Source organism: Phoca vitulina, unplaced genomic scaffold, assembly GCF_004348235.1.
Source record: "Phoca vitulina isolate PV1807 unplaced genomic scaffold, GSC_HSeal_1.0 scaffold532, whole genome shotgun sequence".
Classification (NCBI taxonomy): Eukaryota; Metazoa; Chordata; class Mammalia; order Carnivora; family Phocidae; genus Phoca; species Phoca vitulina.
This window is the reverse complement of record NW_022590219.1, coordinates 1-19,167: the sequence shown is the minus strand read 5'-3', so window position 1 is coordinate 19,167 and position 19,167 is coordinate 1. Positions and strand designations below refer to the sequence as shown.

Sequence of the window (19,167 nt, the reverse complement as noted above, 5' to 3'; positions counted from 1 at the left end):
AATGGAGGGGGGGTGGCACTCCATTTCCTCTTCCTCCTGAATGGAGAAGCCTGAGTAATGGCCCGCGCTGTTGTTACTGCTCACCAGGTCCTGTCCCTGTAGTATCTCTTGGAAGCCTAGCATCTACCACCTGAGGCAGGACTGAGTGTTCCCATTTTGTAGACCTCAAGCCCCCGGTGGGAAGCAGTTATACAGCTGTAAGGAGGGGAGCTGGGGTTTAGCCCCAGGGCCTGGGCCCGAAGGAGATCCACCCTTGGACTCAGAGTCCTTCCAGCCTCTGGTCTGAAAGAGAATCCCTAGAATCACACCAAAGCCCAGGGGAAATGAAGGGGGGGCAAACGGGGTGCATTTGAGGATCCTGGAAACCACCAACATTTGAGTGGGGGTGAGGTCACCCGAGAACCCTTAGGGGAGTAAGTATGGAGCAGGTTTCTTTGGTTTCTTGCAGTCTTCCAGAAAGGCAAGGCTAGCTGCAGTTTCCCTGGGGAAATCTGGGTGGTCAGGGATAGTAGGAGCCTGGCCCCCTACGTGTTTGTAAAGTCCTCCAGAAGGAAGTGTCCTGGTCTAGAACGGAGAACTGTAAGGAAGGCAAGATTTCAGGGGAGAGGAAGAAAAAATTAGGGGGAAAAAAACTGGCAGAAGGAAAGTGGCTGGTTAGAAAGGCACATGTGGATGAATTTTAATGCAATCAGAAGGCTGTCATAATGATAATAAAGGAATACATTCAGACGTCAGGAGAGAGGAGAAGGCTCGGGGCTGTGGTCTCAGCATTTAAATCAGGTTCAGGTGGAGGAGGGGCCTACTCTTCCCTCCCCTTTTCCTTCCCAGGGAGAAGACAGAATTTCTAAGCAGGGGCGCCAGGGATTAGCTGGAGGCGGGGGCTTTACTTCATTGTCTTTCCGGAAATCCCATTTAATCGGGGTCTTTAAAAGGCCCTGGGGGCAAGGGGGAGTCCTAGACCGGCCTGGAGCGCAGAGTTGCCACGTCCCAGGACTCCTCTGAAGGCTTGAAACGCTCTGTCCATTTCATGCAAAATGCTGCTGCAGCTTCTGGGAGCATAACATAAGCCCCTGACCCTCTCTCCTCTCTCTCTGCCTCTCCTCTGCCCATCTCTGCTCTCTCTCTCTTTTTTTTTTTAAGATTTTATTTATTTATTTTAGAGAGGGAGCACGAGCGGGGGCGGGCAGGGGCTTCAGAGGGAGAGGGAGAAGCAGGCTTCCCCCTGAGCAGGGAGCCTGATGCGGGGCTCGATCCCAGGAACCCGAGATCCTGACCTGAGCTGAACGCAGATGCTTAACCAACTGAGCCACCCAGGCGCCCCTCTTTGTCTGTTTCTGATTCTTTGCCTTCCCTTTCTGCCATGTTCCTTCTCCCTCTGCCCCTAACCCCATCTCCCCCCATCCCTCCTCAGCTTCACCACTCCACTCTCTCCTTCCTTCTTCTTGGTTTCCCAGCCCAGACTTTGGAGTCCCAGAGCCCTGAAGATGGGGCCGGGGTGAGCCTGGTCCTGGGATGGCCCCAGAAGCCAGGTCAAGCAGCCCAGGCAGGGGCAGGTGGTGGGGCTGGGGCTCCAGGCCCCAGAGCTTTGGCTGAAGCCCACTACTGGTGAAGGGTTGTGCTGGTGTGCCCCAGTCCGGCGCTGGTAACAGGAAGTGGCAAAGATGCCCTGCAGGGCATGGAAGGCGCTGGGACCCAGGGCCTCCTCATCATTGAGAAGGTGCCCAGTGCTGGGTGCTCTGGGCTAAGGGGTACTGGCAGGGCAGAGGTCAGGGCTTCCTGAAGAGGAGAACTCTGGGGTGGCCTGTGCAGCACTGCAGGAAACCAACCAAAAAGTTGGTTTCCTCTGCTCTGTTCTAGCCCCCAGGACAGCCCCTCAGCTCTATGTGAACTCCCCTGGCAGTGTGGGCAGGAGGGGAGGGGCTCTCTGGGGCAGGAGGTGCCAACCACCCTGAGCACAGATGGACGCGGTCCCAGAATGCTCTCCCCTTCCGAGGAACTAGGAACTCAAGGCCATTTGCAATTTGGGGGTGTGCATTTCTGCAACCTTGGCTGTGTGTGCCTGTGTTTGTCAGTCACTGGAGAGTCACCCAGCATCTAAGTGAGTACCTGCTGCGTGCTGCTACCGCAGGGATTCGGTGCCAAGTGCCGTGGCTGCATAACAATTTTGCCCCAAACTGAGTGGTGTGAAACAACCATTTGTTACACTCATGGATCCTGCAGCCTAGGAATTCAGACAGGGCACAGCATGGAAGGCCTATCTCTGCTCCAAGATGTCTGGGCCTCAGCTGGAAGACTCAAAGGCTGGGGTCTGGAATCATCTGCAGACTCATTCATCGCATGTCTGATGGTCAATGTGGGCTGTCAGCTGGGGGCCTGGGTTCCTTTCCATGAGGACTCTCTATGTGCCCTCGTTGTAAGTCCTTCGCAGAAGGGTGGCTGGCCTCCATAGAGAAAACATCCTCAAAGACAGCCAGGTAGAAGCGGATCCCTTTTATGACCTAGCTTGGAAATCAGCAGGCCTCACTTCTGCCATTCTTTATTGGTTAGAGCAGTCACAGCCCCGCCCAGGTTCAAGGGGAGGGAGCACAGACCCCACCTCAGTGGGAGGAGTTAAGGCCACACTGCAGTAAGCTTGTGGGACTCAAAATCTCTGGCAGCCCCGAGCTGCTGCAGATCCACACAGCCCAGTGTGATCCCTGTTACCCTAAGCACACGGTCAGGCCAAGTGGTGTCAACAAACCATTTGGGACTCAACACAAGAGTAGGGGGAGGCTGGTGAGGGAGCCCAGCCTTCAGGAACAGGCCCCCCCCCCCCCCCCCGCCCCCAAAGTGCCCAGGGCTAAATTTTGCTGCCTAAAAGAGGAAGGGCCAGACCAAGGAAGAGACACCAGATGGAGGTAAAAACAATGTGAGATAGAAAGAAGGTGTGACCCTAGGAATGGCACAGTGCATTCATTCCTCCACTCCAGAACTCTGTGCTGAGGGCCCACTATGTACCAGGTACTGCAGCTCCAGCCAAAGCCTCGTCTCTTCCCCCAGGGCGAAGACATGGGGTGGGGGGCAGGGAGCTAGACCGAAACCAGCTACACAGGCAAGGCAGTAAATGATTGTCCTTTGAAACCTGGGCCATGAGAGGGAGGAGCTGAGACAGAGAATTAAAGAGAGCCAGAAGGAGGGACCTTGATGAGGAAGCAGTAGACCTAGAAGAAGAGAAGTCAGCCTTGTGATGTTGGAGGCACTCTGGGCAGCGGGAATAGCTTATGCAAAGGCCCTGTGGGAGACTTGCTTGTTGTGTTAATTTTGGCATCTGTGGGTGAAGATGGCTCAAGAAGATAGTGCGTGTATGTCTAAGAGGATGGAGAGAGGGAATGCAGAGTTGCCCAAACGACCGGGGGCCATCTGTGTGCCATAGGCAGCAGCCAGACCAGTGGCCTTGCTCCCTCTGGGCGGGAGCGGGCACAGTCGCTGCCATCCAGCGCCCTTGACCCAAACCCTCCCTCACCTCCTCCTCTGGCTATGCTCTCCCTCTCCCCCAACCCCCTCACCCTGTGGCCCATCCTGCTCTAGCCACGCCCCAGCCCTCCCTCTCCAGCTATGAGCCCTCTTCCTTGCCCAGATCTTCCCTACCCCCCCCCCTTCCTCTTCGGTCGTGCCCTCTTACCCCCGGGCCGCCCCGGTGCAGCCCGGCTCCCCTGGCCCGGGTAAGCATCTCCTAATTTTGTTCCAGAAGATAGAAAACTCTTCGTGGGCATGCTCAACAAGCAGCAGTCCGAGGATGACGTGCGCCGCCTCTTCGAGGCCTTCGGGAACATCGAGGAGTGTACCATCCTGCGCGGGCCGGATGGCAACAGCAAGGGTGCGTGGGGGCGGGGCGGGGCGGGGGAGCGGGCGGGCGAGGCCTACGGCCAAGCACCTCATTGACGGCCAGGTCCTGGGCCGCCTCCAGCTGGCCGCGACTGACCGGCGACTGAGCCAGGGAAGCATGCTTGGAAGGGGCGAGGCAGTCCGGGCCTGGGGATAAGGGACGGTCGCTAGCCGAGTCCAGACAGGGGCAGGGAGACTTCAGGGGTCTTTTAACTCTCTGGCCCGTCCAGGTCTTTCTGTGTCGCTGTGTTTCTCGGTGTCTCTCTTTCTCAGTCTCTGTGGGTCACCCGTTCTGCTTTCATCTGGGATGCGCCCTCGCCCCTCCGCCCCTCCCGTGCCCCGCCTCTCAGCCCTATAGCGCTTCTCTGGCCTTCCTGGGGGCCCTCGCGCCGTGGCTCAGCCTCTCCCGTCCCCCCAGGGTGCGCCTTTGTGAAGTACTCCTCCCACGCCGAGGCGCAAGCCGCAATCAACGCCCTGCACGGCAGCCAGACTATGCCGGTGAGTGGGCCCCCCACCCCGCGGTGGGGTGGGGGCGGGCACGGCGCCCGGGAGGGAGGGACCAAGAGCCCCGCAGGGCCCCGCTTGCCCTTGCGCTCCGTGCACACCGTGCGGCGCTCACAGCCTCCCCGAGAGGCAGGAAGGCATTATCAGTATCCCCATTTCTCAGACAAGGACTCCGAGGCCCAAAGATGTTAAGGAACTGGACTGCCCCTAGATAAAAACCGCCCGCGGTGGGGTTAAGATCCCAGACGGCTGGGCCAGTGCAAGCGCGGGAGCTAGCCTTCCGTTACCGCCGCCTCCCCGCCCCCCCCCACCGCCGCCCGTACCCCGTGGGAAGAATCGGGTGGGTCCAGGCTGGAGGCAAGGACAGCTGGGAGAAGACGCAGCTGGGGCAAGTGGGTCTCACACGCGGTAATGGCTGCAGGGAGCCTCATCCAGTCTGGTGGTCAAGTTTGCCGACACTGACAAGGAGCGCACGATGCGGCGAATGCAGCAGATGGCTGGCCAGATGGGCATGTTCAACCCCATGGCCATCCCGTTCGGGGCCTACGGCGCCTACGCACAGGCAGTAAGTGGGGGCACAGCCGGGCGCGTGGGGGGGGGGCCCGCAGCTGTTCTCTAGCTCACTGTGCTCAGAGCCCCCAAGAGCAAGGACACCTAACAGTGCTGAGGGGAGCCCTGCTCCTGGCCCAGAACATCCTGCTGCCCTGGGGCATGAGGAGTGGTGAGGAATGGACCCAGGGAGTAGAGGCCAGAGGGGGTTAAGACAAGGTGAGGCTGATGCAGGGTGGCTGCCGGGAGGAGGGGGTTGCTGTCCTGGTTCTAAAGGGGAAGAGCTAGAGAGAAGGCCTCTGAGCCAGGCAGCAAGGTGGGTTACCTCAGCGCCCTTCCACTCGTCAAACCCTAGGAGGCACTGCTTGGAAGTGGTGAGAGAGGCTCAGGTGTTTGCTTGTGGCTGCTCTACTCCTGCTCTCACTCAGGGAACCGGGTCCTCAGGCTTCTGGGCATTCCTGGCAGGGGTCCCCTACACCCCCCCTTCCCCTGCAGTCCCCCCAGACCCTGCCTCATGCTGATGGCCACCCACTTCTTCCTTCCACATTGGAGCCGCCTCTGTCCACATCTCCCCTGAGCTGCCCACCCCCCCCCAGACTTGTGACCACAGCCCCCACACGTGTGGCACTGAGGTAGGCCAGGGTTCCTAATCTAAAGAGGTCAGCTCATTTCACTTCTTCAGCAGTGTCCAAACTTAGCCATGTCCACGACCTACCCAGTCCCCACTCCCCTTTATGACAACACTGGGGGTGCCTAGAGTTCTAGTCATGATCCTCCTGTTGCTGATTCCAAGTGAGGACCATTTTAAACAAATCCATGCCAAGTTAGTTCTACAGAGGCTCATCTACCATGTCTCTAGAGCTTCGGGTGTCACATTTCCACAGACAACAGACCTTTCACAGGGCTGACCAACACCCATGGAGCCGGTCCCAGCCCCCACCCCCACCCTGCAACTTTAGAGTCCCTAAGGCCCTACCATGACTTACGAATACAGTTCTCTCAGGCGGTGGGGGTGGAGAGATAGAGCCGAACTCCCTGGGGTTCAGGCCCCCCAGGGAGGCTGGTCTCCGGGAGCTGAGCCCCCTGGTGGGGAGGGCTGCCCCCCCCCGGAAGCGCATGATATTTTTTCCGCTTCCTCTGCCCCAGCTGATGCAGCAGCAAGCAGCGCTAATGGCGTCAGTCGCACAGGGCGGCTACCTGAACCCCATGGCTGCCTTCGCCGCCGCGCAGATGCAGCAGATGGCGGCCCTCAACATGAATGGCCTGGCGGCCGCACCCATGACCCCAACCTCAGGTGAGTGGGCGGGTACCAACACAGGGCCTGGCCAGGCAGGAAAGCGGCTGGACTCAGGGTGGGACCTGCAGATCGGCCAATTTTGTCTACTAAGGGACCTTTCTATGGCAAGAGCACACGTGTATGGGCCAAGCAGGCCTCATCCTCCAGAAGTTTGCCTTAAGAATGTTCTAATCCCTGGGGACCTAGGGGAAGTTGGGATGTGGGCCCCATGCTGTCAATGACATGATTTCAAGGTGATGACAGTTTCACTCAAGTTACTGAGCCATGTCAGGAAGCAATTCATCTTGGTCTCTTTTGTAGATCTCTAGAAAGAAATTCACATGAAAACACCTCCCTTTGAGGTCTGAGGGGTAAAGAGCCCTGCCCATTCTGTGACCTTGTTAGGTTCCTGGCCTAACCCGAGAAGGAGCCCCATTTTTTTCATTTTTCTTTAACCTGACTTAGACTCATTGGCTTTTCCCAAGACAACTGCACAATAAGCAAGAGAGGACCTCAGGAGTTATTAAAGGACAGGGGGCTTGGAAATAACCTCTTTCACAAGTCATGTTCTTTTTTTAAAAAGTTTTTAATTTTCAAAATTTTTAAAAAGATTTTATTTATTTGTGGGTTGTTTTTTTTTTTTTGAGAGAGAGCACAAGCAGGGGGAGAGGCAGAGGGAGAGGGAGAAGCAGACTCCCCACCCAGCTGGGAGCCTGACATGGGGCTCGATCCCAGGACTCTGGGATCATGACCTGAGCCGAAGGTAGACGCTTAACGGACTGAGCCATGCAGGCGCCCCACAAAGCATATTCTTTATTGGATCTTGGCTATTGTTCAGTTCAGTGATGCTCAACCCCGGCAATTTTGTCCCCCTGCCCCCCCAGGACATCTGGCAATGTCCTGAGACATTTTTGGTTGTCACAACTTGTGGGGGAGTGGGCCTGCTACTGTAATCTGGTAGGTAGAAGCCAAGGATGTTGCTAAACATCCTACAATGCACAGGACAGCTCTCCACAATAAGGAAATGTCTGGCCTCAAATGTCAATAGTGCCAAAATTAAGAAACCCTTGTCTAGTTCTAAGGGCTGGCCCCAACACCCGAAGCTCTCATTCATCAAGCTTCCTTGGCTCTCTGTTCCCACACCATACCAGCAGCCTTCCTGACATGCAGGAGCTGTAGAGAGACCCTGCTTCCTACTTGAAGAGGAAGGCCCTTTCCAATACAATCACCCTGCCATCCACACCTTGGGCTCCACCCACCTGGCATAGGGAAGGCACAGGGTATTGTCATCTGACCCTGACTTGACCCTTGCCACAGTGAGCATCACCCTTGCCTCCACTGGAGGAGGCCAAAGTGTTTTATTTTGTGTATGAACAGGGCTGACTGTGGACTCTGCAAAGGGCTCTCTCTTCCCTTAGGGCAAGGGAACATCAGAATTAAGACCTCCTCCACCTGAGTAGCAAAACTCCTTGGTGGGGAGGCAGATCAGCCCCTTTGTGATCCAGAGAAGAGAGCAGAGCCAGAAACTTAGAAGCCCCTTAGTGGTTAAACAAGGCATCCTGACTTTGCCGGGGTGAGCAATAACACTGAAAAAGATGAAAGGAAAATTAAGTATGGTCAAAGTCAAGGACACTGAGAATATGTGCTGCCGGTCCAAGGTCATGCTGCAGTCACCAGTCAGGGAAGTCTTTATGGGGTAGGCTGGAGTTGGACTCTGCCTTGAAGGATGGATGCAGTTGGGATGAGTGATGTTACCATGCAGGGAGATAACCCAAGGCATGATTCACAGATAGGACTGAGTTGGTAGGTAAAGTCTAGGTCTATTCCCAGGCCCTTGGAGCCAACGGGTGGAGCTCCATGGGCTGGCCTTCCTCACCTTGGTTTCGCCTGCCTCCCCTCCTCCCCCACCCCTCTCCACCTCTGGAACCAGGTGGCAGCACCCCTCCGGGCATCACTGCACCAGCTGTGCCTAGCATCCCATCCCCCATTGGGGTGAACGGCTTCACCGGCCTCCCCCCACAGGCCAACGGGCAACCTGCTGCGGAAGCTGTGTTTGCTAATGGCATCCACCCCTACCCAGGTAAGCGTGTCTGGTAACCCTTCCTTCCCCATGCAACATACTCCTCACCCATTTCGTCTCTGCCTTTGGTGTTATAATAGGGAACATGTGTCTCCTACCCTCTGTCTGTTCCATGGTAGGACCCCAAATGTGATCAGAGAGAGCTAGCCTCCTGCCCTCCTTCAGGGAGCCCCTGGTTGGGAAGAAGAGACCAAATTCTCCTTCTTGGAGAGGTGCCAGTCTGAGGGTGAGAAAGAAGCCCATTTGTGGAGCTCTGTCAGGACAGAGAAGAGAATAGATACAGTTGTACAATCAGGTAGAGAGGCTAATAACTGCAAATTAATTGAGGGTGAATTTGACCCATAGGAAGTGAAGAGATAGATGCTAAGAGGATAATCATACTTAGTGTTAAGTAGGAAAAAACTCTTGTAGGAAGGAAGCAAAGGCACATAAATTGGCAATCTGGCCTCTGTTGGGTCCCTGGATCCGTACGCAACCATGGTCAGCACTTGGGACAGGGAATCAGAACACTGGCTAGCACCCGAGCGCTTCTAGCATCAATCCGGGCACACGAGATCCAGGAGGTCTGTTCCTGATTAACTTTGTTCCTCTCAAACTTAGCATTTCTTTAGTGGTGAGAGCGTCCAGCTGACTTGAAGCAGCTGTTCTCTCTGATTTTGCGGATGGACTGACATGAGAGTAGGAAAGCTGGGCCTAAAGCCCTAGAGCAGACTGGCAAGGGGCAAAGTGATGGAGATGTGAAGAGCGCTGACCTCCTTCCCGGAGGGTAGATGACTAGGTTACAGAGTCCCCATAAGTACTAGTAAGTTCCCAGTCTGTGCCAGATGAAAGGGAGGCCCCAGAAGGAGAACAGGACATGGGCCTATCCCCTGGGAGGTCAAAGGCAGCCAGGAATACAATATACATTCACAGCATAATGAGATAATAAGGCAGAACAGAGTTCATCAAGAGTGAATGTTGTCTGCCTCAAGATGCTAAAGGATTCAAATGAAGGGAGAGTTCTATAGGCTGAAGAAGCCCAACAGAGTTTCCCGAGGAGGAGGCCCAGATCCACTTTAACAGATGGGTAGGCATTAGAGAGGTGAGGATGAACAAGGAACACACTTCTGTGGAGGGGGCTGCCCTGGAGGCCCAGAGACTGGGGGGCCTGCCTAGCAGGGGCAGGGGCTACCCAACTAGGACAGAAGAGGTCAGCTCGGGGGGCTAAGTAGTGCTCTCTACTCTGGTTGCTCATCAGAACCCTCTGGGTGACTTTGTGAAATCACAGAAGCCCAGAGATTCTGATTTCAGTGGCTGGAGTGAGGCCCAGACATCCATAGAATATGAACGTTGCACCAGCAGCTGAGTGCAAGGTCACTGTGCTAGCAAGAAATAGAGGAGAATTTCCTGACTTTGACCTTGGAGTTGTCTCTGATCTGATCCCAGTGCTTGCTCCACACCTCTCCCCTCACTGCCTAGACAAGAGGCCAGAGAAGCCCAGAGTGAAGTGGCAGGGCCAGAGAATCTGGAGTGTTGTTGAAGGACGAAGACTCCAGGCTGGCCAGGGAGGCAGGGAGGGGCTTGGCAAGCCGGAGGCGGGAGAGACCGCACCATTCTCAGGCTCTTGGGCTCCTCCATGCTCAGGCTCATGGGCTGGGAGATCCAGTCCCCAGCACATCTGGGTGGTTTCATTTCCCCCCTCCTCCCTGCCTGCAAGCCCATCTGGATCTCTGGATTTTGACAAACCTGTTTCTTCCCCACCCCCACCAGCATCTGTGAACTGTTTCCCTCATGGAATTTGGAAATGTTCCTCTCCCCCATTTGTAACAATCTGCCACATCCCATAAACAATTCCCTGCCAGAGCAGGAGGGAGGGATGGAGGGAAGGAAAGGAGAAAAGTAGTACATTAAAAAAATTAATTTACCGTCTTTAAATGCGGAGTTTGGAGCCGCTGTAATGAGCGAGATCCTTCAAAGTGTTCACTCTTTGGCAGTTACTAATGAGGTCATTAAGCAGAGAAGGGGAGAGGGGTCTCAGAAATGCTTTTCTCCACTTCCTAGCCCCGGGTAGCTTCTCCGTTCTCTCCTCTTGCTCATGGAGAGCAGGTGTGAAGCACACAGTGTGACCTCTGCTGCCACATAACACCCTGAAGGGCGGCTCCCACAACCGTTCGGGCCCGTTCACTCCGTGGGTCACCGTATTTGCCGAGCACTTGTTTGGTGCTGGCACTCTTCTGGGGACAGCTGCCATGGAAGTGGTGCGGGTTAGATTCTGCCTCGGCCACCAAACTGGCCAGAGGAAGAGACACCTTTTTCTAATTTGCATAAAGGCACTTGGTGTTTGAGCAGCTGGGAAGACCAAGGGGATGAAGCTAGACGTGGCCATCCAGAGAGTTGGGAATGGTAGAGGACTCAGGCAGAGGGAGCGGGAGGGAGGAGGAGACCAGCCCAGCAAGCCCCAGCACCGGCACCAGCACCACTGGGAGCTCCTGGCTCCAGTCTCCGCTGTGAGGGATACAGAGGTATAGGCAGGAAGGGACCTGCGTCCTGACCCATCTTCAGCTCCCCACTCTGAGCAGTGCCCTCCTGGGCCCAGCTTCCCTGCTGCCATCCACGCTGTGTCCAAGGACTATTGCCCCAGGATCTTCCCTTGGCTCCCTTGCAGCTTGGGAGCTATTGTTCTAGTGGAATATTCCTGAGCGGTTTTGGGACAAGAGCTCGGAAGGGAAGTTTGGGAATTCTTCCCGGTGTGTGGGCCCCAAAGCCTAGCACTACCAGTTAGCTTGGCTGGCCTGGGTTGCCGAGCAGATAAGCCCAGATAATGTTCTTCCTGCCTCTCTCTGTTAGCCGGTCTGCCTCAAACATACTGAGGCTGGATGTGTTCCCACTCGCCTCCCTGGGCCTCCAGGGCCAGCCCCCTCCCATGTCAGTCATCAGTGGCCTTGGTCACCAAGGGTAGTGCCCACACTGCCTTTACCCACAGCACCTGTAGACCCAACAGGGGCAACAGAAATGAGCCAAGCCTTCTCCCCAGTCCAGCTTCTCCAAGTTATTTGCCAGAGTATCAGCCTAAGGCTCCTCTCCTCACACTGGGCAGTAGATATCCCAGACTCATGGCATCAGGTGGGAGGAAGGTCCTTGGTCTCATGGTTCTTCAGTTTCAGTGGGCACCACCCCTTTCCCAGCCCACGGGGCAGACCTTATTTGTGTGGTTAGTCCCTGGGGAGGGTGTCGCAGGCACGGCCTCGGAAGGCAAAACCTCCATGCTTGGGGCAAACCCCCGGAGACTAATGGAGAGGTGGCTGGGTTTGAGCAGGGATGGGTGGCCCAGGAGGACAGAGTGACGGGATGAAGCCTCCCATGCCCTTTATTTTACCCAGGTGGGATCTGCCCCTGGCTTGTGCTGGGGAAAGTGAGGAGGAGACCACCTTCCTGGTAACCTCTAGCCCCCTCACCCACAGTTCCTCAGCCCTTTTCCAGGATCTTCCCACCAAGTCCCTCGTGGTCAAGCCCTCCTCTGGCATCCCCTTCCCAGCCCTTGCCAGCCTCCTGTGGGAGCCACCCATCCCCCCCCCCCCGCCAGCTGCAGCCTGCATTCCCAGCCCCCAGTCAGGATGGGGCAGACACCACAGTGGCTGGAAAGAGCCATGCGGCCACGGCATCGTCTTGTGGGCACGGTTGGGGAGAGGCTGGTCTGGGCGGGCACCGCTGACTTCTGCTCCCTTGGCTCCCCCGCAGCGCAGAGCCCCACCGCCGCGGACCCCCTGCAGCAGGCCTACGCTGGAGTGCAGCAGTACGCAGGTCGTTAGTATCCTCACGTCCCCAGTCCTCATGCCCCGGCGCCAATGTCCCCTTCCCACCCCAGGCCTGGGCCCAGAGCTGGGTGGGGGAGGGCGAGGGGGAGGAGGAGGGAGGGCTCTCCCGGGAGAAGACCCCTCCCCCTCAACAGCCCCCCCCAGCATTCAGGCAGAGTTGACCTGTGACGGCAGGGTACCCTTGGGGTGGTCGGTGGTCAGAACTTCAGAGGAGAAGGTGAGCCAGGCCAAAGCCCTGACCTTGCTGGGCAGTTACTCATCCCTGAGGCCAGATTTTCCTCCCCCCGCCGTGGTGCTGCCGGGGCCGGTGTGTCCAGGAGCCCCAAGCCACACAGCAGCACTGGGGGTGAGGCCAGAGTTCACGTCACTGGCCTGGCAAGTGTAGATGCCTGGGTGTGAGGGAAGGAGCGACCCTGGAAGGGAAGCAGTTCTGACCCGTCCCCCCGCCCCTGCCACTTACAGGCAGCAGGAGTAGGGCTCCAGCAAAATGACAGGGAACAAGGGAGGATACGCAGCCAGAGGTAGAAAAAAGGAGAACTGAGAAGAGATAGCCTTGGGGCGAGCAGATGGCCTTAGGTCACTGAGTGGGAAGGCCATGAGCCACTGTAGGAAGCCCAAGGCATGCTGTCAGCCCTGATTCTCTGTCTCCCTCACGCACACCATAATCATCTCTGCCCAGCCAGTCTCCTGCTGCCTGGCCAGGTCAGAAGGAGCCAGAGAGATCTCCCTTGAGGGCAATGTGGGGGTTCTGATGAAGTTGGCCTCTCACATCTGGAGGTCAGGGGAAGCTCTCTCTCACCAGCTGGGACCCCTGAGCTCTGATCTCAGATCCTGCGCCTTTGGGAGCCAGGCCAGGCGGAGGAAGGGGCTGGCCATTCCTATCCCGCCTCTGACCCTTCCCAGTTGAATGCAGAAAGCACCAGGTTTGTCCAACTCAGTGCTCTGCCCCCGGGGACCAACCCCTGGCAGGATCCCAGAGGCCAAGCTCACACCTCGGGCGGCGCCCCACATCCCACACAGGTGCCATCTGAGTGGGCGGAGGGTATGTGAGCCAGAGTCAGCTGTGGCTCAGAGAACGGGGGTGTGTGGGTGATCTGGTCTGGGCAGTCAGTGCTTTCAGTGATCCATTATTGTGGATTATCCACGCATGTGGATTGTCCATTATTTCAGAATAAACTTGCCTTCCCCCAGCTCTGTGAGTGCTCACACACACACACACACTCAACTGGCTTTATCTTAAGTGGCTAAGCAAAAATGCCCTTTTTGGCTGGTCTGCTTTTACTGCTCAACACTGAAGTTTCTCTCTTTCTTCCTGCCTCTCATTCTGTCCCTCTCCATGTCTCTGTCGCGGTTTCTCCCTCTTGCTTCTTCTCTTTGGCCCTCCAGCAGCCGCCTACCCTGCTGCCTATGGTCAGATAAGCCAGGCCTTTCCTCAGCCACCTCCAATGATCCCCCAGCAACAGAGAGAAGGTGAGTCTTTGAGCTGGGGCTTCCTCCCCACCCCCTGCTGTCCCCAAAGAGGCTGTTCACTTGGGCCTTTGGCTGGGGTGTTTCTTTCGAAAGGTGACCATGTTTGTGTGTTGTGTTGAGGAGGGTGAGGGAAGACAGCAGGATTGCAGGATGAGGCCCTCTCCAATCCAAGCGTGTGGTAGGAGGTCAGGAAGGTGGAACCTGGAAGGGGGGGGTCCGAGAATCCCCATCCCCTGATGAGCAGGATTTGGCCAGTGGAGAAGAAGGGAAGAAGTAGGAATGCTTGGAGTGGGGCAGGAGTAGGGAGACCTGTTCACGGACCGGAGAACTTGTATCCTCTGGGTGACCGGCAGAGACAGCTGGAGCCGCCAGGGTGGGACTCCACCGGCAGCTGAGGGGGCGGGAGTGACTCAGTGCAGCCTAGTGGAAGACGAGGTTCTTAGAAAGTCACATCCAGAGGCTCTGGTGTGCACGGGGCACAGGACAGGACAGGCAAGACCAGTGGGGCTTGGGGGGCTGGGATCTAATAAAGATCTTCAGTGTCCCCCCATTCCAGAACCTAGAGACCCACAGGAGGCTGGAGAAATAAGCCCACCCTCAGGGATTCCGTGGGCCTGCTCACAGAGAGACCAGTGTGAAGGGCAGGAATACTAACAAGGTCTTGCCTTCCCCACCCGACAGAAAAGGTCATCCTGCCAGTGAGGGTCCTCCATCTGCCCCAGGAGCCCACTTGGCCAGGGGATTCCAGTGTCTCCAGAGAGCCCAGCTCATAGTCCCTGCAGCAGACTGTCCTAGAACCAGGGCATGTAGGTCAGTTCTGGAAAGGACCCCGGGGGTCTGTTAGTCCAAACCCATTGGTCAGACAGGCCCCACACAGGACCCACACAGGCTGAGAGCCTGGGCTCTGAAGCAAATCCATCTGGGTCTGACTCCCGGCTTGGCCACCTCTTCCCCTCTGACCCCTGATGTCCTCACCTGTAAAATGAGGATAGCGAGGATCAGTCGCTAGGGAAGCATGAAGCTCAAAGGAGCTCAAGTCTGACTGGAACTCCAGCAATTTCCTATGGATTTCTCATTATGCACATAGCCCTTCCTTCACCAAACTGTCACCCCCTCCAAAGTTGCCCATGGTGCCCCACCCCAGTTTACGCACATTGGGCAGCCCCTGAGATCTGGATCGCCATTTCTTCCTGCGCAGGGGAGCCAAGCTACAGGAACCCAGAGGAGTGTGCAGAGGGGCCCCTGCCCACAGCCTGCAAGCCCAACTTGCCCCAGCTCTGAGTGTGGTCTGGGCCCCCTGATGGTCAAGTGGGGTGGGGGTGGTCCAACAGCCCCGCCTCCACCAGAGGATCCCCTCTTGGGCTGTGGCCCTCCAGCCTGTTCACGCCTGCCTCCCTCCCCCTCAGTCCAGCTCTTCAGTGCACGTCAGTCAGATCAAAGCCACGAGGGGGCCAGGAGGGGAGGGGGCCGTGAGTCCCCATGTTGCCCATCCCCCCCAGGTCCAGAACGGAGCGCTGTGCCCACAGGCGCTATTGTCTTTGTCTCCTCACTGGCCTTAGGCTGAACCACCCTCAGCCTGCAATCAGCACCCTACATGAGTCTGGCCTGTGGGCTCAGCGGTCTCTAAGCCCTGCTCCACACACACACACACACACACACACACACACACACAGCTACAGGTCAATGCTGCTCTGACCAACACACAGGCTAGCCCCTAGCACTGGCCTTACACAGAGTGAGCCCCTCCATCTGCTCCCTGCTCTGCCCCCCTTACACTCTGCTCCACCCCATGCATCCTGCCCTGAACTTCTCAGGCCTTCCTTCCATCTCTGAGTGGCTTCAGTCCCCCGCCCCCCACCTCGCCCTGTGCCCTGCTCCCCAGACCAGTCCCCTTCCAGCCAGCTCTCAGTGGCGGGATCTCCCACTGTTGTCCACATTCTCCCTGACTGGTACACTGGACAAGGCACCATGGGAGAGCAGGGCATGGGGAGGAGGGAATCGTGGACCCAGATGTGTACAGAGCCAGACTTCATACAAGGGTGAGCTCAGGGTGCTGGGGACAGGGTCATCAGAGGAGGCTTCGGGGGCCTCGGAGAATGAGGTCTTCAGCACATAGAGTTGGGGAGACAAACATTCAAGGCAGGGCAAACAGGAGCAAAGGCACGGGTGCTGCGAAGTATGAGGTGAGCTTGGGCCTGGGGATGGGACAGGGCGGGGAGATAGGCTGGGGTGGGCTGGAGTCAGCCCAAAGCTGTGTCCACAGTGTTGCCTGAGGCATGGGTGAGAAGGAAGGCTGTGTTCTTCCAGCCATGCCAGTGGTTGGCCCTTTCTGTCATGGTTACCTCCCCCTGGGCGATGTCACTGAAATACCTGGACACACTGGTTGCTGGGGAGACCCTCCCTCCGGCATTTTGTCTTTGAGTTGAGCCTGAAAACCAACAGATACCTGAATTCCTGGAGGCTGTCCGCTCCACAGATGGGCCGAGGTGACCCTCAGGGATGCTCGAGTCCTGGCTGCGCCCAGGGCCACAGTGTGGTCAGGATAGCCACCTTCTGTCTCTGGAGCTCTGTTTCACCATTTCTCAGAAGGTTGGTGGGGGGGAACCAGATTGATCTCCAAAGTCCTCTATGCCATCGGATGCTCTATGATCTGTGGATGAGGAAATGCAGGGAGGGCTTGGGGGTAGAAGGTGATGTGTAGGCTCCCTGTTGAGGGGTGAAGGGCGGGGTGGGGGGCCTAGCCTGGAGCTGGGAGAGCCATTCCTGTGAAGCTTAGCTGCATACCATACTGACTGGATGAGCCTAGGGGTCCTGCCCTCAAAGGCTTCTTGAATCTTTAAGTTGAATAAACGTAACATCCATATAAAGCAGCTTGCAGAACTTGAAGCGAGGGTCTCAAGTTCAAAGCACATGGCTGCATGGGGTGGAGCATTGAGGGAAGACCTGAAGAATGGGATGGAAGGAGGAAGGAAGGCAGTGCTGGGGGAGGGGCAGGAGGACAAGAGAAGACTAATGCCCCTGTCCCTAGATCTTCCAATTTGGATGGAGAGAAAACCTCCCAGACCTAAAGGAGAAAGAGGCTCAGACCACAAATTGTAGACGTAGGGAACACCAGAAGAGAGAGAGCATATGGGGACTATCTAGGTGGGAATCCTGGAAAAGATGTGGCTTAGATCAGGCCTTTGAGCTAGTTCCTACCCCAAGAGGACTCACATTGAGCTGGGGACCATCAAGGGATACATTCACAGAGTATGAACCAGTGAGAACCTGGCATGGCTGGAGATGGGGTAAGGGGAGGGCCACCAGCGCTCAGGGGATTCAGCAGCAGGGACCCCAGGACGCTTGCACTTGCGCCGGTTCTGGTTCTGAATGCGCCGTCAGCTGGCAGTTTGCCTGGGAGACAGTGGTGGGGGAGGAGAGGCTGAGGGCAGGAGGGGGAGGAGAGATGGTGTAGGGCGGGGACCTAGGACCCAGGAGGTCAGATGCTCAGAGGGTGGCTTCGGTGGTCAGAGGAATCTTTGGAGGGAGCAAGGAGGAGAGTGAGGGTCGAGAGACTTGCTTCCGAACTGGGTTACCTGTCCCAGGGAAGCACCACACAGTTCTGGCCTTGAAAGCCACAAAGCTGCCCACGTCAGGGCCTTACCACCTTCACTTTTTGAGCTCACGCTTAGTTCCTACCAGCCTGTGGTCAGAACCTTGGTTCTTAGACACCTCTAACAAGTGCAGCCACCTCCTTTGCATGACCTCCACAGGGTGGAAACAATCATTGGAACGACCACATTTTAAAAGGTTAAAAATATGAGGCATACTCTGTTTAAAATGGCAAGAAATAGACGAAACGTGTTGGAAAGATTTCTATTTCAAAGTGAAAATTGAGCATGTTTGTTATTTAAAAAGAAAAATGTAACTCTTTAGCAGTCTGGAAATTTCAGAAATCCAAAGGCCTCAACAGTGTTCAGCGTTTGTGGGGCATGAAGATTTATGATAGGCAAAGAGAGGAAAGCACAGACTACAGAAGCAGATGGTCCGGGTCCGTATCCTGGCTCCACCACCCCCCCAGCTGTGTGACATTTGGCAAGTGACTTAACCTCTCTGGGCCTCCGTTTCCTCATCTGTGGAGTGGGAGTGACAATAGCACTTGACTCTGAGGGCTGCAGGAAGATTAAGTGACTTAATCTCATACATCTCAAGTGCTTAGTGGAGCCTGACCTGTAGTTCATGCAGTAGAAGTGGCAGGGTTGTTCTTGTCATGGAATGGGGAGCTCCATGTGATGAAGCTTGTGGGTACCCAGGCTAATCACCGAGCCATGCCACGGAGCCCGTCCTGCGCACCTAGCCTCCTAGAGGAGGCAAGAGAAGCCTTGATTTCTGCACTCGGGACGGGGGGCTGAGTGTGAGGTTTGGGGTAGGGGAAGGTGGGACCATGGGGCACCAGCTGGGAAGGAGTGGCTGCGGGTTGTGGAGGAAGATAGGCCAAAGCAACAGCCACCCCGAGGTCAAGGTCGAGGTCGAGGTCGAGGTCGGACCTGGGGCTTGCCTGCGGGAGGTGAAGTGAAGCCTCTCACAGGGCCACGGGCATGGCTGCCCCCGGGGCGATTCCAGAGCAGGGGCGGGGCTGGAGGGCGGCGGGCAGACCCACCCAGGTCTCCCTCCCCTCGCCTCTCCTCAGCGCCTCCTCTCCCCGGCTGATCTGGCCCTGGCACGTTGAGCCCCTTCATGGGTCAGCTCCACCCCTGGAGCGAGTTGCCAGGCACCCTGTTACAGATTCATTTTGCAGCAAAGGTGACTGAGGCACAGAGAGGTTCAGTGACTTGCCCAAGGGCAGGGCGGAGACCAGAGCTCAGACTGGGGCTCAGCAGTCCCCACTCCTCAGTGGCTGCCCTTGGATCTTGGATGAGACCCCCCCTCCCAACCTTGCCCCCCTCCCTGCTGCCGCTGCCTAACTCGCTCACCTCTCCTCTGTCTCTCTCTTCCCCCCCCCCCCCATCCCTCCCCCCCCCCCCCCCCCCCCCCCCCACCGCAGGGCCCGAGGGCTGTAACCTGTTCATCTACCATCTGCCCCAGGAGTTTGGGGACGCTGAGCTGATGCAGATGTTCCTCCCTTTCGGTAATGTCATCTCCTCGAAAGTGTTTGTGGATCGGGCGACTAACCAAAGTAAATGCTTTGGTGGGTAAAGATAACAAACCAACTAGCTTCACCCAGGACAGGGCGGTGCTCGCACCAATTTACCAGTGTCCGGTGTCCGACTGCTTTTAACCTCCTCCTTCACATCGCCCCCAGCCCCAGGTGCTCCCTAAGGCCCAGCCCCAAGCCTCCATCTCCACCCTTTTCTCTCTGCGACTGTTCTTTTGGCTTCTTGGCTTTCCCTGCCCACCACTGCCCCCGACCTGCTCCCCATCTCCCCCATCCCAGTACAAGAGACAGGTTCCCCCGCCCTCCACAAGGCCCAGTTTCCACCCACCGAGAAGGGGAAGGAGTCACCTTGGGCCAGGGTGGTGGGGGCATCCAGCAGAGCCCATTCTCCCAGCATCCCCTCCTCTGGCCATCCTCGAGGCCCTGGTGGACGTGGAGCATGATCCTTGGGGGGGGAGGGGTCTGCCCCGCTGAGGCCCCCCCTGTCCTGCCTGCC

At 57.0% G+C, this 19,167-nt stretch overlaps 1 protein-coding gene across 3 annotated transcripts; it reads left to right on the top strand.

Moving 5' to 3' along the window:
- The first annotated feature begins 3,730 nt into the window (after positions 1-3,730).
- LOC116629277 (CUGBP Elav-like family member 4) lies at positions 3,731-19,081 on the top strand. 3 transcript variants are annotated; one of them, XM_032399581.1, is made up of 8 exons: positions 3,731-3,856; positions 4,283-4,362; positions 4,790-4,933; positions 6,064-6,211; positions 8,124-8,273; positions 11,991-12,053; positions 13,457-13,537; positions 18,561-19,081. In XM_032399581.1, the coding sequence occupies exons 1-8, from the start codon at positions 3,751-3,753 to the stop codon at positions 18,710-18,712; spliced, it is 924 nt and encodes a 307-aa protein (XP_032255472.1). In that variant the 5' UTR covers positions 3,731-3,750; the 3' UTR covers positions 18,713-19,081. The 3 variants fall into 3 exon arrangements, with proteins under 3 accessions (XP_032255472.1, XP_032255471.1, XP_032255470.1); XM_032399580.1 differs by having other exon boundaries at positions 13,454-13,537; XM_032399579.1 differs by having other exon boundaries at positions 11,991-12,056.
- Positions 19,082-19,167: the final 86 nt, after the last annotated feature.